The following is a 23,794-nucleotide window of genomic DNA, read 5'->3' on the forward strand; positions in this document are numbered from 1 at the left end:
TGAATTTGTGATCCGCTGTCCGTTCACAAGCTGAAGGACTACAGGGATCCAAGAGATTGCCCGCTAATCCAAGAATGGTTCCATGCTACGAGAGAAGCTAATCCGGTTCAGGCTGCATGATCCGAACTAAGCCCAATATGGCTCCAAGCCACGAATTTTAGTCTCGGGTTTCAGCTTACCAACGACGATAAACTCACCGCTGACGGCAGTGCAATTGCCTATGGGGAAGAGAGGTACGGAAATGGCGGAGAAGTATGATCTGCACTTGCGGACTTAGTAGACGAGAAATGAGCAAGTCGGCAATAAGAGACCTGGGCGATTCACTGTGAAAAATATAAAGTCATCAGGACCCAGACAGAGTACGACATATTCCAGCACCTCCAAGACTCTCACTTTATCTTTGCATCTCAGATTCCTTCCTATCATAATGGTGTCCCTCACAGAAGGTCAGAAAGCGACTCTAAGCCCTGAAGCAGTCGAGTTTCTCACCAAGATCCGCCATCCTCCACTAGCCAATACCATCTCATCCTTTATAACATCACCATGTCGCGTCCCAGGTCTGCGACAGGGCTTTACAGAAAAGACAGCTCCAGGAGAATCCCTCTTGATCGAGAAGCACAAGATACAAATCACTGGGACTCTCATTGCGGGCGTTTCAGTGATCGTTATTGAACCATCAGTCATCAAGCCTGAGAAACAGAAGAAGATACTCTTCAACGTCTTTGGCGGAGCGTTCATCATGGGCAGTCCTAGAGATAGAGCTGCGCTTACTATGGCTGTTGAGCTTGGTGTTCGTGTCTACTCGGTCGACTACACGAAATCTCCTGAGGCCAAGTACCCTGAAGCTCGAGATCAATGTCTTGCTGTGTACCGCGAGCTTCTCCAAAATGGCCCTCCAGGTGGCACTCCTGTTGATCCTTCCGATATTCACGCCATGGGATGTTCATCGGGTGCGCAGATTCTCGTCTCCATGCTTCTTGTCGCGAAACAAAAAGGGCTTCCGATGCCGACAGCTGGGATGTACCTCTGCACGCCTGCTCTCGACCTAAGTGGAGCTGGCGATTCAATGGTATTCAACTCTTTGGGGCGCGATATCATGCCGGTTAGTCTTCTCACTGGCATGGTATCGCAGAACTATGCCCCTGAGGGAATTGATGTGACGGATCCTCTTTATTCGCCTGTTTACGCTGACTACGATGAGTCTTTCCCGCCGACAGTCATCACAGTTGGGACGAGGGATTTTGCACTTAGCCATGGGATACGGTTCTATTGGAAACTGAGGGAGGCTGGTGTGAAGGTCGAGCTTCTAGTCTCGGAAGGAATGTGGCATGGCTTCAATTGGGACCCGGTGATCCTGGAGTCAATCAGGGCTCGTGCCGCTGTGATAAATTTCCTGGAAGACCAGCGATAGAATTTTTAGAAATGCCTGTATCTCGAGACTACCTTATCCATGATGTCCTGTAATATGTAATAAACACTCCCCCGAGTCTCTTCTTGAAAGCTGCCCGTGTGACGATCTTGACTGATTTACAGAAGACCGATCAGGGAAAATTACTAACAAATATGAGTGTTCATCCGTACTAAGAGGGCAGGTTGAGGTCGTTAACAATCCGGTGATCACCCGTAAGAAAGCACCCAAAATGTCGGTCCGATTAGCAGCACGTATAAGACATTCAATGAACCACTCAGTGACGATCGCATGGTCTCATTTTACTGAAGATATGATGTCTCCGCTCAGTCCCGTACCTCGACTTATCAATCTCTTGTGGCACGCACGGTTCGCTTCTCTTGGCATTCGGCGAACCGAAAATAAAAGCCGCGAGGTGGGTTCTTTAGTGACGAGACTCTCTCGACTCCTACCAGATCTGGTTAATACTGTCTTTTAGCACAATCTTTTGGACTGACAAGATCGGTCTAAGCCCGCTTGCGAGTCTGCCAAGCTCGATAGGCATAACCTTATTCCACTTAAAGTCCATCTGATAAGCTTAAATAACTCAGTGCTATCCACATGGTGGCTGTGAATGGAGTCTTCTTAGCTACCTGAGCTCAATCTAGGGTGTACGCCCTGGACAATTTGATCTATCCACATGGTGGTTTTCTCCTCAGCCGAGCTCGGAGGCACCAAGGCCTTGGCTGCTCGAGTCTAGTATATAACGTTAAGAGAGCGACATGTAAATTACTGTCGTACCTTTATGCCTCTTAGAATTCATTTCAATCGCATCAAGCATCAAGCAGAACCTGATGAAGCACGATACTGCAAATGGCCAAAGGCCAGTGATGACAGAACATCTCAGAAGTCGAACCTGAAGATCTAAGCCATCTGCGAATTCCCGCCAAGTACAAATGGACTGCCCTCTTCCTCGTCATCACCCTTCCCTTAGGCCATACCTGGACAGGCTCAGCCCTGGGGCCACTTAAGAATACTCTGCGAGAAGAACTCGGTGTCAACAACACGCAATTTGGCGTCATCAGCAGTGCAGACGCTTTCGTCAACACCATCTTCCCTATCGTTGGAGGCCTGATCCTCGACTGGTGGGGTCCCAACATCGTCACGCTCTGCTGCACAAGTGTAATACTTATCGGATCCGTTGTCGCGGCCGTTGGTGTTCAGATTGGGTCTTGGAGACTGCTTGTTTCTGGACATGTGCTCATGAGCTTTGGCATTGCAGTTTTAGATTCTGCAACACAAAAGGTATTTCACTACTGCATACACAACTAGCATAGAACTTTCTTACTAACAGTTTTACAGTTCTTTTACCACTGGTTCGGCGCTTCTGGGCTTGCTTTGGCGTTTGGACTAGAGAGTGCTGTTTCTGGCACTGTCAGCCTTGTCTCTGGTATGGTCGCCATCCCAATCCGAGATCGCACAGGCTGGTACGGATGGACGTTTTGGGTCCCAGTTTTCTTCTGTGGACTTTCTTTGGCCATGAACATTTCATACGTCTGCTTCGAGCGGCTTGCGGTTCCGACAAAGTACAGATTAACCCCAGGCCGTGAGGTAGCAATCACCGAGAAGCATCTCGTGACTAAGCGCAATTTCTCTTGGAAACTCTTGTTGACCTTACCCTGGGCTTATCTTATGCTGCCAGCTACACAACTGCTACAGAGCGGCGCAGCTGGTGGATTCAGCACCAGCTCGGCAGATATCATATTCCTGAAGGGATACACGGAGGAAGTGGCTGGTTATCTCTCAACAGCACAGAGAATCCTGCCAATTGTTCTGAGTCCAGTCCTTGGCTTGGCTATAGATAAGTATGGCCACCGATTTCACCACGTTGCCGCAGCCCCTATCCTATGGATCATTGCCTGTTCTCTCTTGGGCTTCACAAACGTGCATCCAACCGCAGCTCTGGTCTTCTCCAGTTTAGCGGGCGTGATCAACTCTATGCCATTGCAGATCTGCATACCTCTCTTAGTAGCCGATCAATCCAAGATCGGTACTGCCTTTGGTGTATGGAGAGCATTTAATAATTCAGGCTCAACTATCGTAAGTTCAAGGACTGGTCAATCGTGTACCCAAACTAATACCACTAGATGGATGTTGTCTTTGGAGTTTTACAAGATGGCACAGAAGATAATGGTTACCACAAGGTTCTTCTCGTTGCCATTGGCATCAAGGCATGGGCCTTTGTGTTGGGTGTGTCGTACATCATCGTCGACTACAAACTTCTCGGAAAGGGCATGACCATGACGAGAGTCCAGCGTGAGGCAATAGAAGTCACGATCGAGGATTGCGACGCAAATCCTTTGACTCGCAGAAGGTCGAAGCCCTGGTTCACCGCCGTGACGTTTGGCCTCTTGGTTGCTATGGTTGCGACTGCTTGGGTAGTGTTTCTCAGATACCTGATTTGAGAAGTAATTAATTCAGGTATCGGCACGTCACATCGATATAACCGCACGTTCGTTTCATGCTCGAGTCTATTGAGTTTGCTTCGAGTTTGCGTTCACACGGCACTACATAGCTCCCTAAGTACCTGGAACCTTGCCAGCATTCTCTCACAGAGCGGTACCGACAAAGAGTACTTTTAGCTTCATGCAATAGTGCTTGCACTCGGTCAATAGTTGTAGGCTATATTGAACTCCTGGAATGACTGTTTGATCACTTTGTACTTATAGACTAGACACGATAGTAAAACTTTCCCATTCGTCCTACGAGTTCGACTCAAATTCTATATCATTCATTTAAATATAGACAAAGCGGTGTCATTGACCTAGGACACACATGTGGTAGCAATTTACATTTCAATAGAAGTCATAAAAATGTATCTTTATTAATAATAAGTGACTGATATGAAGGAGACATCCTTTACAGCTCTGCTATCCGAATATCCTGAACATGCCCTTTTAAAAGGTCCTTGATATCTTTAAAAACGTACTCAATAGGAGTCACATAGCCATGACCGTGGTTATATGAGTTATTATTCTGATGTCCCCCAATCACAAGACCAACAATACCTGCTCTTTCATCAAACACAACAGACCCTGAATCCCCAGGGGCACAGAATCCACGCTCCCTCGCATAATTGTAGCGTCGCGGTTCAAAAGCCGTCTCCTCTGTCGGCAGGGGATTCATGTATTGGTCGTCTCTTATAGTGACAAGGTTGTTTGTGCAAAGGAGGGATCCAGCCGTCGGCCCACTGCTTGTTCCGATCTTATAAACATCGAATGTGTTGTCCGACCAAGCAAGTCCACTCAATGCCTCGATGGACCGAGTTTTCTCTTCAAGTTGCCTCCTATAGGTCATAAAGGGCGTCCCTAAGATCCCAGAAAAGGGAGACTTCCATTCTTCGCGTCCCGGAAGACGATCATGCCATGGCCGATCGACCTCGATGAGCGCCCAGTCCATTCTTCTGCCTACAAGCCTCCGCCTGAATCCCGATGCGGCGTACAATCTTCCGAGCGCCTGCTTATTAGCCTCGAAAAAATCGGTCTTCTGTTTCCTTTCATCTCTTGAAGCCGCTATTTCCTCCCTAAATTCTTGGATTTGTTTTTCCTTTGTAGGCGAATTCTTTTGCTCCAAATACTGTATATGCTTCGTAAGAACAGCGACATCTTGGTCAAGATGAGAAATGTTAAAATTATGCTTTGATCGAGAGGGGCTTTCAAAGGCAGCAGGCTTGGCCGACGAATTTGGGGTAAACCCAGCTGAGTCGACAGTCCAGAGGTCGCTGTTCGCTGTTGGGGGTGCAACGCTAGAATCTGTACCATCTGGCGTCACGGCGAAGCCATCAAAGGCAGGTCGGACTGCTTGATAAGATGTAAGGATGAAGGTCCGCCAAGTCGGGTCAGGGTCACAAGTTTTGAGCTGCACGAAACAGCCGATAGTGCCATTTGTGGGACTCAGTCGCTCCCCATCGGTCCGCTTGATACCACGCGCAGCGCCGAAATCGTCTCCAATATGGACAGTTGAGTAATAGTCATCTTTCATGCGTTTCTTCAGCCTGTAGCCACGATTTCTTTGTTCTGTTGTGGGGTTGGCTAAGGTATCAAGTGAACCAATCATGCCCTCGTTATGCTCTATATGGACTTGGACATCGCTCCATCCAACCGCATCAAGGATTTTCTTGACCTCTGTGACTACTTCGTACCATTGGGTTTCATCAGACTCATGGCTAACCGAAATATATACAGTAGGTGGACTCTTTTCAAGAAGATCGTCGTTCGCCCCGTACTTCTGGAGAGAGAGGCAGGTGATGTGGCCCTGAGTCGCTCTGAGCGGCTGTAAGCGGTTGAAAATAGTACTGCTCAAGCATTCCCAAGCACTTTGGAACACAGGGTCGTCGATATTGGTGTAGCTGGTTCTCTTCACTAGTTCCACGGCCATTATTTCCACATGAATCTCTGTTTCGCTGAACGAGCAGACCCTTGACAGATCAGCAAGAAACGTGGCCATTTCCTGTGCAGCTGTCTCCCAATCACGTTGCTTTTCAGCTGGCCATGGTGCAAATATGAGAATGGTTGGTAGAGCGGTGCTACGTTTCTCGGGCACTCCTCGCATTTCCATTTGAGGATCACAGTGGTCTTCCTCATCTTCAAATTTCAGACCATGCTTCTTGATGATTGAGTTGGCTTCGTGTTCAATGTCTTGACGCACTTGCTCGATGCTCAAGGGCAACCTTTTTGCTGAGGTTCTGAGAGGTAATCGACGAAGTTCGGGCCATACGACCCGTTTGAAACCGGAAATAACACGCGGTCGCTCCATTTCGCAGGAGATCTTGGGCGAGATGGAGTTGGTTGTAGTGAGGATGAGGGGCAGCATGGTATGAGTCATCGTTAAGACTTGTGTCTAAGAACTTAGATCAGCAGAGAGAACTTCGAGTCGTCGTGAGAAAAAAGGTCTGCGAATATGTGTAAGAATGGAAAATTGCGCCCGGGGGGGGATAGCGATTTTATGCTTGTGGGATTAAAGTTGGGAAAGTAACCCACGTTAAACTCTTTGGCGGATGAGGGGCTGTTCCTAAGAGTCATCAGGCGTGATAAACTTAAACTGTCAAGTAGAGTTTTTCATTCTCCTTCTTTGTCTTACCAAAGAAATGTGCGAATTTCTGATCGGAGTTGAGAGGTTCACTTCATGCCCTTTGGTTGGTACAAATGAACGGAAGCCTGCCGGCAACTTCACGGGGAGTTTGGATTTAGCCATAACCATACTGTTGTCCCATGCGTCCTAAAATTTCGACTGAACTTCTGTACCATTCATTCCAGGCAAGCATCTCAAGATCCTCCATCATTTTCCCTCAGAGGAGACGATATATGGCTCTAGGCTGGTCTAATTGGAGATGCCCGGATTGACTTTGATAAGAGTGTTATTTTGAGTTGATAGTCCCCACAGCTGATGGCTCACATCACGCGCCTGACACTCGCCACTTCCTCTGATGTGCGAATCTATCAAGGCCAAGTAAGGTTTGCTTTTCGGAGTTCCAAGGCACCATCAGTAGATAACTTCATGCATTCCACAGCAATCACATCCTTCTTTAACGCCACTCTCAAACTGGGCAGCTTAACTCGACACTCTACCGGAACAAACTCCAATCCACTACAGCGCTCCTCCTCGATGCTCACTATCCACTCGGCAACCTTTGCCGCCTGCAAACTGTGCCAGATCCCATTGGTGCAAGGCCACTCCCGGAGTATAGCGATAGCGTCCCTGCGCACGAAGTAGTTCCGGCATCGAGTAGCTGTGAAGAACAGGGCCATTATCAATCCCATTCCATATTGCAATCTCGGGCCATCAGAGTCTCTGAGTTCTTGGTCCTTCTGGAGTACGTATCGCGCAAAATGGGTAATCCTTTGGAATTGAGCTGTGAAATCGTTAAAGACAGCCTCCGTATCCGACATGCTCGTGGCAATTAGTATTTCGCACTTCCAGGCACATATTCGGACTTAGAGAACCCTAAGATACTCTCTGCCGACAGTGTTCTGGCATGCTTCGAGAAACATGGGTTTGTATACCTTACTCCATTTATCCATTAATCCCTGCAGGTGCTGATTTTGCCGTGCGAGAGATTCCCGATAAGCTAAGTTATTTTTTAACTGGGCGGATATCTTGGCATGTCGTAGAATGGAAACAGCAAGTTTGGTTACAGCTGCGAAGGCTTCGTTGAAGGTAGTAAACTGATCCGGCAGATCTAAAACAGTTTCCTCAGGTCTCAGGTCATTAGGATGCTCCGAAGTTGGGGTCATAGCAAGAAATAACAATATTTACAGCTCGAGGCACCGCAACATAAGTCCCACATCAAGCTCAACACCAATATGGCTATTAGTCACTTCCCGTTTCTCATCCTCGCTAAGACGCTTCAAGATACTAAATCCATTATATACCTACTGCGTTACAGTCTCCCAATCCCCGTGAAAACTCTCAAAACATGAGAACAGCAGGCTCGCTACAAGCGCAAGCCTCATCTAAGGTTATCCACTAGACAGATCATTACGCAATAATATAATGGCTTGTCTCTGCTATACCAAAGCAAAGCCATAGTGCTCATCGTTCATATTCACAGTATAAGAGCTGGACGACAATGCAGATTTATACAAAGCACTGAGAGCTATAATTACGTGTTATATGCCAGGGTTGTGATGACATTGTTAGGGTATGAGCCGTGTCCAAAAGGGAGCTTCAAAATAGCCACTCAAATCAAAGGCCAACTTCTCATAAAAGATTCGAAAATACCGGGCTTCTATCTCATCGCAGCATAGAGAATCTGAAGGGCTGGATATAAGCTGCAACGGATGTCGGGGCTGGATAGGAATGATGTCCCTGCTGCGATCTTTAACCTTGGCCGCAGTATCTTGTGGCCGGGGCAGTAGGTACTCGCAGAATGCTCCGTATTCTTCACATCTGTAGAGGAAAGGTAAGTAGTTGTCCAGTTGAGCAGACTTTGAAGCATGTCACTTGGAACAAGTGACTCCCCGATTGCCTACCGATCACACTTTGGCTTTGTCTCATCGCATTTGACACGCCGACTCCTAATGTGGCATATGGATTAGTGTCACCTGTGCGCCTAGTCTGGAATTAATAGCACGCCTTACTTGCAAGCTGTACATCCTGTACGAGCTTTTGGTCTGCTCGCGCGCCGTTTCTTTTTGTTGCGTACGGCGCTTTCCATCAGGGTAGCGCCGATAGATCAAAAATACTGACGAATAATAGCATGGCCTTGCTACCCCTACTTCTACTCAAGCTTTGTAAGGGGCGTTGACACTTGGAATGATTTCGTTGTGATGGGCGGAGAGGGCGGAAAATGATAAGCATTGGTCTGCTGCGTAGCATTCTTGCAGCCTGAGGCCTACTTTTCATTGTTCATAATGACCTAAAGGTAGTGGAGCTTAGGTGGCTGAGAGCCTAGCTGCAATAGTGGAGGCAGTGTAACCCTTCTATCACACTAAATATTGGTAGTTCGGGACACGCCGTCACTGATTGCCCAACGTCGAGGTCTAGAACACAACAAGAAAGTATTATCGGCAATGGCCGTGCTAAATAAAGCAAATTGCAGTGCTCTACAGACTCCCAGATGTGTTTGGTAAGGCTCTACAATGGGATCCAGACATGCAGTTCAGACAATATACGCTGTTCAGGTTGGCAACTTGAGATGCGTACGATGCGCTCACAATGGCAGACCCAGGTCTTGCTTGAATGAAACAGCGTTTGCTCTCCACTGCAGATACTGAGTGGTTCTTTTCAAATGGTGCATAGATCCGACTCTGTCTCTAATAGCGAGGTACCTTTGGCTCTACATCGGGTCATGCCGCTCAGGCGCAGGCAGGGCTTGAGGAGGCTGAGTTGAAGTTAATTGTTAACTCGGGATCCGGACTACCAATCCGACGGCTAATACCATTGCGAAAATTGAAGCGGCTTCATTGGTCTTGGCCTTCAAGAGTGTTCAGTTGAGTTGATAGGCCACTCAGCTGATGCCTCGCATCACGCGCCTCGCACGATCTTCAGCCTTGGCAAGGAGCTTTCCGCACTTCAATCTCTGTAACTATTCAGATAAGCACTAGATTTATTGACTTGCGCTATCAGCCTTCACTACAGATTTTAGTGAATGTTTCTTTTCACGATAGACTCGGGTATTTCCTAAAGATCGACAACTTAATTGATCAAGTCTGTACAAATTACAGATTTAAAAAGGACAGCACTTCTCTGTATCGATCTCACTTTTTATCTACAGCATCACAACATCTCAAGCCCACAATACATTCAAATCTCACAACATCTTCAACCTCGCAACAATGGCCAAGTTCAACAGCCCCATTCATTCACTCGTTCAGGCCCTTGCAGCCTTACCATTCCTCTCAGCCATAGCAGCCGCAGCCACTCCTCTCAGCAACACGCAGCTGATCCCTGCCAACACCATCACAGCATGTTACGACACTGGCGCCAACTCCCTGCTTCTCTATGCCTCAGGTACACATGTCGACATCACCAAAGACATTGCCTTTGTCCAGAAGCCCCTCGACGGCGGGCTTCTCTTTGCCCTCCAAGGTCAAGTTGGCCCCGTTACCAATGGGCAGTCCTACTACGAAATCACGGACAATTTCGACATTGAGCTTCCCAATATGGTCTATCCATCTGACGCCGTGGTTGTCGACACTGAGAACCATAAACAATGGGTCGTTGATATCTTGTACAGCGACGACGGTTGTGCCAGCATGGGCTCTGCTCTTGGCAGCCACCAGCGAAAGGCTAGACGTCACTTCAACTAGCAACAGGGGAATGAAAACTAGTTTAAAGTGTAGATCCTTCACACATTATTGGCTGCCTATAAGTAAATAAAGAAAATCATCTTCTATTTCAGTCTCTATAGTATAATTACTGTGACGGCAGTCGAAATTAAGTGTTTGCATTAAAAGATTAGCGGCAAATACAGCGCGGACAACCTAGGCCTGGGGGTGGCAAGAAAATAGCAGGCCTTATTATATAGTACTAAAATAAACTTATCTAAAGTTATCCTAAGCTTAGGCTATATTACCTAAGTCTTTTTGTTACTTAGGTTTGAGGTTCTGTGTTTTCTTTTCTCCCCTAACTAAGGACCAAGACGCTATCTGACAGTACTGTAGGTAATCAATCGCTGCATATCCACCTGCCAATGGCCCTCGTATAAATCAGCCAATCACTCTCGTATAAGCCCACCAATCGCCTCCGTATTCAGGGATCAGATAAGGCCATAGACTGACGCATGATGCCAATAAACAAATCTTGCCTAGATCGGGTCATGAATCCTCAGCTGTGTAAGCGTTATGACAGCTTCTGACAAGGGCTTTTAACCTGAAGGGAGTTCTGGTTAATGGAACCTAATATTGCACATAGCTTCCTTTAATTGCCTTGAACAGTCGAAGAAGAAAATTCCATTATTTATATGTACTTATTTCTATCTCATAGCTTTTGATCGATCCAGCGTCGTTGTATATTTATGTCGTATGATGGTTATCTAATTGAGAGTGACCAGCTCCTCTGCACTCGTCGGATGAATCGCAACGCAGCTATCAAAGTCCTTCTTCGTAGCCCCCATCTTAATCGCTACCCCAAAACCTTGCAATATCTCCCCGCTCCCCAAGCCCAAGATATGCAGTCCCACGATCTTATCGTCGTTCCCCTGGCAAATGAGCTTGTACTTCGAGGGTCCCTTATCCTCCATTATGGCATAATAAGTCGCCGTGAAGGAAGACTTGTAGATCTTGATGTTATCCCTCCCGTATTTCTTCTCGGCCTCTTCTTCCGTGAGGCCAATGGTGCCGACTTCAGGATGTGCAAAGACGACGGAGGGAATGAGGTCATAGTCTAGCTTGCTTGTGTTGAACTTTTCACCGCCGAAGAGGCGGTCGCTGAGCTTGCGGCCGACGGCGATTGCGACTGGAGTAAGCTCGATTTTGCCGACGACGTCGCCGAGGGAATAGATGTTCTCCACGGTAGTGTTCTGGTACTCGTCTGTGATGATTTGACCCTTCTCGTTCTGTTTGATGTCCACAACGTCCAAACCAAGACCTTGCACTTCTGGCGTTCGACCGATGGCCCAAATCAGAGTATCCACGTCCTCTAGCATGCCCTGGCCAGTTGAGTCAGAGTAGTGTAGAGTAAGCTTCCCTGCCTTTGTGACTTTCTCGACCTTGCTTTTCTTGTGGATGTGTATGCCGACGCGCTCGTATTCTGAGACAAGTTCATCTTGAATCATCTCATCAAAGTTTCTTAGAAACCTTTCATGCCTAATGAGAAGATGCGTCTCTGTTCCCAAGGCGTTTAGCATTCCTGCAAACTCCACAGCGATATAACCGGCTCCAACAATTGCTACCTTCTTAGGTTGATGATCGAGCTCAAAGAAGCCATCGCTATTGATACCATATTCGCCTCCGGGAATTCCTTGAGGAACTGTAGGATGTCCACCAGTCGCAAGCAGGATCTTCTTAGCGTTGACATTAATCTCGGTACCATCATCAAGCTTTATCATAGACTCGTTCTTGCCTACGAGGCGTGCTCGGCCATGGATATATTCGACGCCGTCTTTTTCGAGGTTCCGCTCGTGTATATTGTTCAGGTTCTTAATGTTTGCATCCCGCTTTGCCTTGAAGCTCGCCCAATCGAAAGGCGCCCTCTGTTCGACCGAGAGGCCGTAGGCCTTGGCGTCACGCATACTCTGTGCGAGATTTGCTGCGTTCCAGGTGATCTTCTTTGGAATACATCTATGACGGTCAGCATTGGAGTGTACTCTAAGAAAGGGGCAGAATTACCCAACGTTAACACAAGTTCCTCCTAATCGCTTTGCCTCTACTACAATAACCTTTGTACCATACCGTCCACTTGCTCTCTTAGCCGAGGCAAGACCTCCACTGCCACCTCCAATTACCAAGAAGTCGCAGTACTTTGTTGAAGTCGCCATATTCACAGATACTCGAAACGGTCATAAAGTAAAGTGAGGAAGAAAAGGCCGGGCGGTGTAACGTGAGTCTGAGCTGTGACCTTGTACTAATCATGGATTATGGCCTTTACCAGGCTGGGTAGATCTGTTGACTGAGCAATTGCGATCGAGGCCTTCAGTATATAACAACGAAGGGAGAAGTTTATGAACAGGTATGTATCTAAATATAAATATTCCAAATCACCACAGCGGAAGGTTTGCTCTTGATTATATTAGGAAATTCGGTAATTTGGAATCTTTGACAAATGACTGCGACCGCCGAGCACAGCCGTTTTCTCGCCTTGATACGCCGCATCTGATAAGTCGAGAGTAGAGTGACCTACTCTCAATTACCACCTAAACCCAGACGTTCCTCGTTGGTCAATGCGAGTGCCTATGCAGTCATGTTTACTGATAAATGACAAGCAGAGCTTACCAAATGCTGACCAAGTCTTACCTTTTGGCCGCGTGATCCGAGTTTGACTGAGTGCCAACAGAATTTGTCAACATTGCAAAGGCCCATCTGACCAGAAGGTACATAATACAATGTGACCTGGTCTATAAATCTTAAGCAACTGCTCATCTCATTACCTCTACTCATAACTACACAACAAAGTATTTGACAATGGCCACTCACACGCCCGTTGAGGAATTCAATGCCTTACTCTCAGAGTCCTCAGTTCTTTTCGCCGTTTGTAAGTTAAACTTCTACTCATCCTATGCATCCCTATATTCCCTTTGCTCTACCATCCTACGATGATGCCATCTTATTTTCCCACTTGAGCTAAAACCTGACAGTTTACCGCGGCCACTGGTGTCCCTTCTGCAGAGCCTATCTACAGACCCTCCAAGGACTGTCCCCTTCCATATCCTCACTCGGCGGTAAAACCCTCATCGTGACCGCCGAACCGCCTTTTTTCCTCCCTGAAATGCGGAATCTCACCGGTTATTCCGGTGACGCTATTATTGATACTAAAAACACTCTCGTGGAATTGGTCAAGGAAAGGTATGACTTGGAGATAGCGGTGAGCGAGAGGAAGGGCTATGAGCATGGGATGGCGCAGCCAGGAATTTTGGTCCTGCGAGGGGGCAAAGGAGGAGACGTGACGGGACAAGGGGGAGCAGTATTGGAGAAGTGGGCGATTGTCCCAAGTGCGATGAATATTGGAGGGGCTAGTGATAGGCCGGACTTGGAGCAGGTTTGGGATAATGTCAAGGCAAAGATTGAGGGGAAGGGGGTCGTGCATAAGAGTTATAAGACGACGGGTCTACTCGGGATGTTGTGGGGCAAGGTTTTTGGCTGATGTGAAGGGGTAAAAATAGGAAAGCGGGAGAGTAGATGACTTAGTATACTAAGTAGCTAAATGAATGAATTGAATTAGACTGGAATAACTGCAAACTCTCTAGCTTCAGATTGTGGAGGAGATCTGATATTGAGTATGTTGATTTAGTAACAGGGCCTTTGTAATCGCTGAACCTATGTGACCTTGTCCGATATTCCTTATCATCACATTACAGTCACGAGTATGGTGAGGAACCGTTGGCTTAATTACACATACTTGCATTGCGATTAGCCTGCGAATACAAGGTATGCAGTGTACGGAAGCGATTGGTCAGTGAATACGCAAGCGATTGGCTGGTTAGTAGAAACCCCACTTCAATGCATCTCAACCAACATCCTTCAACCTTTGTGAGAACTCTTACGCGCGTATCGCCGCAATGATGTCTCCTCGTCCTCCTACTCCGCCTAGCAAGCCCCCATGGGAAGACGAGGACTTCCGATTCGCGACGACCGGCACTCCTTGCGAATGGGGTGAAGCATATCATCCAGGCGGCTATCACCCAGTTCATCTCGGTGATGTGATACATGAGCGATACCGCATCATTCGAAAATTGGGATGGGGCCAGTTCTCTACCGTCTGGCTCGCTGTCGACATGCAGTATGTCGTTACCACATGAGTCCTGGAAGTTACTGACACTGTTCATTAGGATGAACCGATATGTGTCTTTGAAGATTACTCTTACAACTCAGAATAGCGACACAAGCAAAGAGGCTTCTCTCTATCGATCTCACCTCCAAGATGAGTCCCCGTTTCTCGTAGTCCTTCATGACACGATTAAGATCAAGGGTCCCAATGGAGAACATGATGGTCTTGTATTTGAGACCATGGGTCCAAACTTGACAATTCTTCTCAAGATCAGGCCAGAGTTTCAGTTTGGTGAGCCTTGGGATAGAAGGTTCACAAATTCCTTCGCAAAGCATGCGCTACGGGATATTATCCAGGCGTTGCACTTCCTTCACGAACACGGTGTTATTCATGGCGATTTACATCCTGGAAACATTCTCACTTGTATAGAACAGCTCAAGGTTACTCCAGAGACAGAGGCGAACCTGAAACAGTCTGAGAGCGATGCTGAGCCACTCAAACGTAAAGATGGGAAGAAAGATCTATGGGCCCCGTCATATCTTCTTGAACCTCGGCCGTTGAATGACCATTTCTCATATGACCTACATCCTCTTGTGAAGCTCAGTGACTTGGGCGGTGGTAAGTTCTCTTCCTCTAAGGGTCGAATACAAAGGACGTTTCTCTGACTTTGACAGCATTCACTGAAGAAGACCCAATAATGGGTGCTAAGGCCATCACCCCGGTTGCCCTAAGAGCCCCAGAGACGATTCTTGACGAACGTCTGGGCAAAGGTATCGACATATGGGCCTTTGGCTGTCTGTTTTTTGAGATGATCATCGGCCGATCTCTGTTCGTCGCAATTCAATCTCTTGAGGAAGAGGACTATGATGAGACTTCTAACGACGAGCATCTTATTCAGATCAGCGAGGTTATTGGACCGCTGCCCGAACCACTACTCGAGAAGTGGCGGCGAGCAGATCAGTATTTCGATACAGGCGGTAAGAGGCTAGAAGTTAAGCCTCAAGAGGACGACTATGTCAGCGGCGATGAGGATATGGAGTCGGAAGATGGGACAGACGAGGAAAGCGATGGCCCTCCTCTCGCATATCTTGGCGAATTTCTTTCTCTCGAGGATCAGTTTATGGCGGAAAAACCAGGCGATATTGATGAGGCGGAAGCGAAGGAGATCATATCGCTGTTACGGTGGATATTCCAGTATGATCCGGCTCACCGACCCTCAACCAGTGATCTGATCAACCATCCTTGGCTTCGTTCGACTACATAGATAAACGCACACAGACAATAGTATGGTCAAAATCAATTTTAGATTACATGTACTAATTAAAGCATATGGCCTCTGCAGCTTATTACTCTTTATCAAAAGTTCCTCCAACGATTCCAGGCGTGCTCGCGAATGAGGTACCGTTATACTTACCCATCTCATCTCGTCCCAGCAAGAAACTCTCAGGCGGGCCAAGATAAGACTGTCTAACACCACCAAGATCAACCACAATCTTCTGAATCAAGATATTAGGCAGAAGAGCCCAGATCCTCAACTTGTAGGCACCCTCCTTCGGAACATTGAAAGCCGTAGTGGTGTAGTTTCCGTACAAGCCCCAAACAGCGTTACCAACGGCGTAACCCCAGCCATCAGGCATGTTAGTTCCCTTATTAGGACCAATAGGAGTAACGATCTTGGGGTCAGGTTGCGACTTGTCCGCTGGGAAGAGGGTGATGCCGTACTGGAGAGGGTTGCGGTCGCCGAGGTAGTTGGCACCTGGGGACATGAAGACAGTTACGTTGACGGCTGAGTTGTTGCTGAAGAGATACATGTCGTACTCCAGAGCTGGACCCTCGCCAATCTTAAGCTTCTCCGTGTTAAGTGGGTACAAGCCCATACCCGCGAGAGTACGGCCGTAGTTCTTAATGGTGTGATACTCGAGAGAGGAGTCGTCAGAGTCACCCTCGTGAATCTTCTGATAGTGAGATGCCTCGATAGAAACATGTCCATCAGACTCAACGAATCCCTCTTTGAAGCTATCAGGAACCTCGCGGTTGATAACAGTGACAACAAGCTTTGGCTCTTCACCAGCATACTTCTCAAAGCCACGGCAGTCACTAGTGATGTTGATCATGACTTGTGTCGTGTTAGGCGCCTGGGGTGCATTATCCCAATCAACCGTGATGTAAACACGGCTATCGGTACCTTTATCACCACCGACTGTACCATTGTACTGCGACAACTGGACAAAGTCCTCCCATGGTGCTGCGCGCCAGTTGCAACCCTTGTTTCCACGGTGAAAGACATCGAAGTATCGGGACTGAGCTCCATGAGGTTCTAGGGGAGGAAGTTCGAGGCTGTTGGAGGACAAGGAGTGCCAGCGGCTGTCACCCTGGATAGTTGCGTTTGAGCCCTCGACGCCAACGCCGTATTGACCTCCGAGTGAGGGCCAGACGTCTTGGACGAATCGGAGATCGGGAAGGGTGTTTCTCATGGGCTGTTGCCAGTATCCATCGTAGCCAAGGTGGGTTTCTAAATAGGTTAGAGGAGCTCAAGTCATACAGAGTAATGGACTTACGGTCGAGCATGTGTGCCCACTTGCCATCAAGAACCTCGTTCCATCGCTGAGTCAGGTTCGAATCCTTATACATCAAATCCACAGACTTCCAGATAACATCATTAGCAGAGTTACGTTTCTGCCCCGCATACAACTGATTCCTAGCGCCGTAGATCTGAATCTTATTCACGATCTCACCACCAAGAACAGGATGGAGCAGCATCTCGAAGAAAGCAGGCTGATACTCTGAATCAAGCTTATCGTAAACAGCCTGGGTATCCTCCTTCAAGGTATCCCACTGCTCAAGAATAGCCTCGGCTTCATGGTAGTTGATCACGGAGTAGACTTGAGGCTCAAGTAACTCGAACTTGCGGCGGGCAGCGTACATGCCATAGCGCGTCATGATGCTCGTGATGGCCTCGACGTGTTCACTGCCAAACTCGCGCTCAACCCAGGCTTCAACCCATTTCGTTGTGTCCTTCTCCCACTTCTCGACGTCGTAGGCAAGATCCATGAAGTGGCTGATGGGAATCTCCTTTGGCTTGAGATCACCTACGTTGACGATCCAAATGCGACGGGCGTTTCGGTGGTAGGCGAGAGTCATCTGCTCGGTGGTCTTTTCGAGCTGAATGGTGTTGATCCACTTGTAGTTTCTGGGATCGCCAACGTAGTCGAAGTGATAGTAAACACCAGCACCACCAGAGCGGTCTGTCTCGTTGGCAAGAGGGAGACGACGGATGTTGCCCCAGTTGTCGTCTGCCCAGAGTAGGGTGATATCCTCGGGGACGACAAGACCGCGCTCTTGGTAAGACTGAACCTCCTTGTAGAGACACCACAGAGATGGAACATCAGTCAAGTTCTTAACCTTGAGGCCTTCCTTGAGGATCTCTCGCTGGTTATCAACAAGAGTCTCGAGCATCTCAACAATGCCGTCAATGCCGAGGTCGCCTTCGATAGCTGTGTCGCCAGTTCCTCGCATAGCCATAGTCCAAAGACTGTTTCTAGCATACGGTTTTGCTCGAGAAACACCATAGCGGAAGTACTCGTCGATTGTCTCGTTGTTGGTCTTGTACTGCCACTCACCCTCGTAGAACGTTCGGAACTCGTTCTGGGCTCGCATCATGGGCTCAGTGTGAGATCCACCGAGGACAATCTCATAAGCGTCGAGAAGTGGCTGGTTGAGAGGGTCATCGATATACACCATGCTGCCCCAGACAGTGGGCCAAAGATAATTGGCTCGAAGACGGAGCAGCAGTTCCGAGACGAGGGCGTAGAACTCGTGGTTGTAGGGAGCCTTGTTGTTCCAGGTTGGGTCCCAGCGTGAACTATGTCTGTCAGCGGAAATTTCTGTAGGTGGAGTGATTGACTTACCCGACCCAGCTGGAAAGACCGGGCTGCTCATCGTTGAGGAAGATACCTCGATACTTGACGGAAGGAGACTTCTGAACCTTGGGCTTAGCGAGCACAAAGATCTCATCTCGCTTGCGGATAGGAACATCTGCCCACCAGTACCAAGGACTCACACCAATCTGCTCACTGATGTCGTAAATACCGTAGATTGTGCCTCTTGGGTCACTTCCAGCAATGACCATGGCTTCAGCAGTGCCCTTGATAGGATCTTTGACAAGCTGGCTGACGAAAGACTCCCATTTGCCTTTGATCTTGCTGACATCAAGGGAGCCATCTTTGATAAGCTTGTCAATGAGCTCAGAGTGGCCAATTGTACCAACGATGATCTTGGTGTTGCCAGCGTTGGGGTCTGAGTAGTTCGGTCCAGAGAAGTGCTGCTCATCAAGGGTGCGGTACTACATTCTTAGCGGACGTTTCTGAGGATTAGAAAGTACTCACATGTGTGTTATTCTTAACATCCACAGGCTTAAACTTATACTTGGCCGGTGATGCCTTCTTCTTGCCGTTGCTCAGAGTGAAGTTCGTGCCAGTGACACGGCCAAAGTCAACAGCGAGATCGCCAGCTGCGCGAATCACACCCCAGTACTCATCCTTAGAGACACGAATCTGACCAGACCCAGCATCTCCACCCACGAGCTGAAATGCATCATCTGACTTGTTGAAGGCGACAATTGACTGCTGGCCGAGACCTGCTACCATCGGCAGCAGGCCCAGCAACGATAGGTACACCTGCGAGACCTTCATAGCTAAGGAACCCTTGAAGCTGACATCTCAAAGTGCTGTGAGCTAAAGAATTCACATCTTATACACATGCACCGGGTAAATTCAGCGATCAACATTCGAGAAATTTACGTTTAGGCACTATCGTGGTTCATGTAAGTGGGACATTTTGGTCCACGAGATAGGGTATGATCATCGCAGCGTTGCATTGCGCCCCGCAAAACCAGGTTCATTAGCCACAAGCCCGGCTGTTGTCGAAGTCACTCTGGGGTACGGGCCAATTGGAAATAGGCATGCCATTTAACCATGGAGATCAGGCCAGGCCCCGGTTGACAGCAGCAGAGCGTCTTGTACCGAGTGCTAATTAGGTTAAGGTAATAACCCCGCTGCTGGGCGGGAGGTTGTCATTTGTGGAATTATAATGATGCACGAGTTATGGTGATGTCATGGGCATGAATAAGGTCGAATGGTAGGCAGATCATGCTTATTTGACTTTCCTAGCACTCGGGATGAAATTAAGGTCCAAGTCATGTTTCATCCATACGTTAGAACGGCGCATGTCACCTCCCTCTCGCGACTGTCTCCACGACCTACTCAGAAACAGCGAGTCAGACTGTGAGCAACTTCAAAAACCTCATAGTCTCTCAGCTCCAATGATTCGGAATCTATTAACCTGAGCAGGTATCTAAATAATCACAATTTCCTTATATACGTCCTCTTTTTTATGTTCCGATCCCCGCAAGAGGTACGTTTTGATGCAGCTCATATGCCACTCTGATTTCGATATATACTGCTCCACAGCCTTCCACGACTCAGTCTCCTGTCTCCAGCCTTTGACTGAAGGCCCGCCGCAGTTGTATAGCTGATCACGGGCAAGCAGTTCTTCCAAATTTCTGTCATCGGATTGCGTTGGTTGAGGAGTGGTCTCAGTGTCGTCGAATAGAAAAGCAAAGGTCCTTTCCGGAAGCCTTCGTCGCCAAATTTCTGAGTGGACGAGCTCAGATAGTGTCGGTTTTCTGTAAAATGCTGGAGGCCGCGTGTGTGAAAAAATTGATGCTCGCTTAGACCATTGCAAAACCGCTTCCTGTGTTTTCGGCACAATAAGCACCTCTTCACACTTCATTTTACGCAAGGGCCGACGCCCGTCATCGTCATAGATACTTTCTTCTGCATCAAGTTGCGAACGTGGCCGATCATCGTATACTTCCGATGGTATTTCTCGAGCCTGCTCCTCAAACAATCCCTCTGTGAGCCAGTCAAGGAACATGGTCCATAGTTTCCTAGTTTCGTCGTGAGTCAGAAGCTTCTGTTTCCGAGCAACATAGCAAGCCTTTTTGATGCTGCGATCAAACCTCCAGAAAAAACAGCGTGCAAGCTGAGCGCCAATTTCATCATGTCGGATGAAGAAAGAGTCTTGTCCAAAAAGAAACATCCAGAGGAGTTCGAACTGTTCGCGGTATATGAGTGCGAAGATCTCATTGAGGGATGATTCGCTGCTGGGTGAGGAGGATAGCGCAGATAGGTGTTGATTAAAGTTATCGTCTAGCCAAGTATGCGCTTCTTCAAGCTGTGTTCTGGTTTCGAACCCTTTTTCCCAAATCAAAGGTATGTCCCTTCTTAATCCGTGTTTCAGCATATCATAGCTTGGTGACATAGGCCTGGATAGCCAATGCAGGAAATTGGCCCACCTCTCTACTTTGAAGTCGTGCCACTTCGACCCTAGATTATAGGATCTTAGACCCCTCTCATGGTCTATTACATCCTGCAGCAAGTGCTCCTGCGATAGTCTCTGTAGCTGCCGGAGACCTTTCTCAAGCCCTATCTGAAGGGAAAGAGCGATATGGCTCTTCTGATCCGTAATCAGATGAAGAGGGGGTAATGGAATCTTCCTGGAAACACAATCCACAAGCAATCGGCGTTCAGTATATTGACCGTTAGCTTCTCCTGTGTTGGACATCCCTCCAATCCAACAGGAAGATACTGGAAGCCACATCGATTGTCCTGGTGGATATTGGGTAGTAGTGTCTCGCAACGGTTCCAGGCTACTATAGCCTGGAAGCAATTTTCTGATCAAGGCCTTGTGTGCTTGATGGTTCACAACTAATTTTCCGTCTTGTTGCCGCCATAGCTTATAGACTTTTTTCCGTTGACGCTTGAGAAATTCCTTTAATGGTTGTTTTTCTCCGCTGCAACTGCTCAGAATCTCTTGCGCTTCTTTAGCCATATTACGTATCTTTTGCAGGGATTGGGCTTTTCGAACAACTCTCTTAAGAAAGAGCCGAGTTTCTAGTTTCTTCTGCTTTCGAAGAGCCAACCAACAGACCTGGATATTCGTCCAAGTAGTGAACTCCGACCAGGGTTGTTTCTGCCCTAGTGAAAAGAGCCAAGCCCAGTCCAGGAGATATCTGATGGCATCAAGTTCCTGCTCATCGTTCCATGAACTCGAGTATTTGCAAAGTCCTATAAAGCTGTAGACATTGGGGTCGGCTTTCTTCCGAAGGATAAGACAGAATGTATCCTGAGAAAGGCGGAAAATACTGTCAGTGGGTTCGCATATCTTCAGGACCTCAGGGGCTACTGAGACCTCAAAACATCCAGCCTCCACAGTAACCATCCCATCGGTGGCTGAATGGAACCCACGGGAAAGGTATGGGGCCATTATGTCGATCTCATCGGCCAGAATGCACAAAGAGCCGGTTTTGCCATGGACCCGAAATCCTCCATCATCTTCTGACCGAAGCGGGAATAAATGAGAGGGGAAGCGACTTTTCCAATCAGGTCGGTACGACCGTTGACTCTTTTCGCTCCAATCAGGAACCCATGATGGGAGGCCAGGCATCGAGCGGCCATGGGTCGCCATATCAAGTAATTGTGCTACCACTTCCCAGCTCTCATCCCTCACAAGGGTGGATGCCAACCCTGTGTACACAGCTTGAGGTGATAGCGTGTAGTCTGGCTCTACTGGTTTCTTCCAGAGCCCAAGTAAAGCAAATATCTTATCCCTTGGATCAGAAGCGTTGCAGTTCCATGTATCCTCTAGCAGGGTCAAGAACTCAAGACTATCATCGATCTGCTGGGGGGATCCAAAATGCCGCATCCATCTCCTACTAGACAAGCGCTGTAGGTTTCCGTGGAAAAAGTCCCAGTGCATGGCTTGACGGCCATACAAAACAAGCGCCTCTTTCGCAGACGCAATCTCTTGTACCACCCATATACGCGAGAAATATGAGTTACCACTAAGAGTCTGGGGATCATCCATGATTTCCGAGCCGCTCCCGGTATCATCCATCCCTAGGTATATCAGAACGCGGCTGGCAGTTGAGTAGATACGTCTCATCATGCCGACTTGATGAGTCCTTTCAGAAATGTTTGACTGGTTGATACAGATTGCATCAACCCAGAGACGTCTATCTCGGTCATCGAATCGACAGTTTTGCAAGGCATCATAGCAGTTTTCAGTAATTGGAAGTGACTTCCAACGCTTTCCGATAAATATAGCATGGTTCTTTTCTCGTCTGCCATTTCCTTTGGCCCAGGTATATGAAACGGCTTCATATGGTGGAGCATTTTCCCTTCCATCTGATCTTCTCGTTTCTGGCTCTTCTGACTCTTCGTCTCGAACCCGAAGGCTCACAGTTTCAAAGTCTCCATGCAAGCAATCTCCAAACCGCCCTTTGTGCAATCGTAGAATACGTATCTTTGTACCATCAAGAGGCTCATATGAGGTTTTGCTTACTTGCGAAGATGGAGTCTGAGCTCTCTTGATAACGGAAGAGCAAGAACTGTGTTTGTCTTCTTCGTTGTCGCACCATTCTTGGTCAACCAGCGAAGCCAGAGACTTGTGCAACGAGCCATCAGGATCTTCGGAGTAAGCGTCGCTCTGATATGACATCGATGGCGGCCACTTCAATTGCATAGCAGACCGCCTACCTGCTGATGGAATTTGAAGTTCATCGTTGTGTTTGTTGTCCGTTCGGTGAGATGGGCAAATTTCTCCGCAGTTTATACATGCTGGAACATTAAGTCCGGGAAAGACAGCGACGTCGGGTTTTGTGCATTGTGTTGTATGCCAGTTATCCATATCAGATATGCCCTGTGGCGCTGTAAAGAGAGACTGTCGGGGAGCACGATGAGCGTTAGAGCGAATTGCGACTACAAATAATTTTGTTGCTTGATGGAGAAACGGCAGTTACTATAGCTACGAAAGGTACGCATTCATGAGGGGGGAATTGTGAAATTGGACACAGCCCCAGCTCAGCCAGCTGTGATCAGCCAATTTTGCCTCGTAATTGCAATAAGTACGCAGCCAACATTGCGCCTCTGATCAACATCCGACACTTCGTGGGCACATCTTATAGGCCAGAGGGTTGAAAATCAAAATCACTTAGCCTATTACGGATGAGCCTGCGCTGCACCAACAAGCCTTGATCAGCACCGCTCAATCCAGGCGTTCTGTGTAACAACTCCCGGGCGATTGTGATTTGGAGGCCAGAGTTTGTAGGAAGTGTAGTAAATTAGAATTAGATGAATTGAAGAAATCGTCGGGTTCTGCTGAGGCATGGAAGAGAACAAGACCTTTCTAAGGGCTGTCTTCAACTACTTGCCACCGGTTTCTGTTGAAACCAGATGCCTGGGTTGGGGCGTTGCCACGAGTGACGGAGTCGTTTGATAGTTCAATGATGCAGCCACAAAATGGGGTCGAATACGGTAACACTGTCATTTCCGTGTATATGTAGCACGTTACATGACTATAGAGAAAATACTGCCCCAACTTGATGAACCTCAGCTCCAGCCCTGCCGGTCGAGTTACGGAATA

At 48.0% G+C, this 23,794-nt stretch overlaps 7 protein-coding genes across 7 annotated transcripts; 4 read left to right on the forward strand and 3 right to left on the reverse strand.

The window, feature by feature from the left end:
- Nucleotides 1-427: 427 nt before the first annotated feature.
- On the forward strand, nt 428-1,411 carry FTJAE_3391 (uncharacterized protein; the record flags this gene model as incomplete). Its single annotated transcript, XM_037349683.1, has 1 exon — nt 428-1,411. The coding sequence occupies one exon, from the start codon at nt 428-430 to the stop codon at nt 1,409-1,411; it is 984 nt and encodes a 327-aa protein (XP_037209524.1).
- Nucleotides 1,412-2,087: 676 nt separating this feature from the next.
- Nucleotides 2,088-3,852, forward strand: FTJAE_3392 (major facilitator superfamily transporter; the record flags this gene model as incomplete). The annotated part of the gene is made up of 4 exons (XM_037349684.1): nt 2,088-2,146; nt 2,317-2,692; nt 2,750-3,487; nt 3,535-3,852. 4 exons carry the CDS (start codon nt 2,088-2,090, stop codon nt 3,850-3,852), a joined length of 1,491 nt encoding a protein of 496 aa, XP_037209525.1.
- Nucleotides 3,853-4,306: 454 nt separating this feature from the next.
- Nucleotides 4,307-6,259, reverse strand: FTJAE_3393 (uncharacterized protein; the record flags this gene model as incomplete). Its single annotated transcript, XM_037349685.1, has 1 exon — nt 4,307-6,259. One exon carries the CDS (start codon nt 6,257-6,259, stop codon nt 4,307-4,309), a length of 1,953 nt encoding a protein of 650 aa, XP_037209526.1.
- Nucleotides 6,260-9,723: 3,464 nt separating this feature from the next.
- Nucleotides 9,724-10,197, forward strand: FTJAE_3394 (uncharacterized protein; the record flags this gene model as incomplete). Its single annotated transcript, XM_037349686.1, has 1 exon — nt 9,724-10,197. The coding sequence occupies one exon, from the start codon at nt 9,724-9,726 to the stop codon at nt 10,195-10,197; it is 474 nt and encodes a 157-aa protein (XP_037209527.1).
- Nucleotides 10,198-10,922: 725 nt separating this feature from the next.
- Nucleotides 10,923-12,365, reverse strand: FTJAE_3395 (glutathione reductase; the record flags this gene model as incomplete). The annotated part of the gene is made up of 2 exons (XM_037349687.1): nt 10,923-12,168; nt 12,217-12,365. 2 exons carry the CDS (start codon nt 12,363-12,365, stop codon nt 10,923-10,925), a joined length of 1,395 nt encoding a protein of 464 aa, XP_037209528.1.
- A 1,737-nt stretch (nt 12,366-14,102) lies between these two features.
- On the forward strand, nt 14,103-15,575 carry FTJAE_3396 (CMGC SRPK kinase; the record flags this gene model as incomplete). The annotated part of the gene is made up of 3 exons (XM_037349688.1): nt 14,103-14,323; nt 14,373-14,929; nt 14,986-15,575. 3 exons carry the CDS (start codon nt 14,103-14,105, stop codon nt 15,573-15,575), a joined length of 1,368 nt encoding a protein of 455 aa, XP_037209529.1.
- Nucleotides 15,576-15,657: 82 nt separating this feature from the next.
- Nucleotides 15,658-22,870, reverse strand: FTJAE_3397 (uncharacterized protein; the record flags this gene model as incomplete). The annotated part of the gene is made up of 6 exons (XM_037349689.1): nt 15,658-16,823; nt 16,870-18,173; nt 18,220-18,653; nt 18,697-19,021; nt 19,770-20,545; nt 21,302-22,870. The coding sequence occupies 6 exons, from the start codon at nt 22,868-22,870 to the stop codon at nt 15,658-15,660; spliced, it is 5,574 nt and encodes a 1,857-aa protein (XP_037209530.1).
- Nucleotides 22,871-23,794: the final 924 nt, after the last annotated feature.

This window comes from Fusarium tjaetaba (assembly GCF_013396195.1).
Source record: "Fusarium tjaetaba strain NRRL 66243 chromosome Unknown NRRL66243_c0000064, whole genome shotgun sequence".
Taxonomy (NCBI): Eukaryota; Fungi; Ascomycota; class Sordariomycetes; order Hypocreales; family Nectriaceae; genus Fusarium; species Fusarium tjaetaba.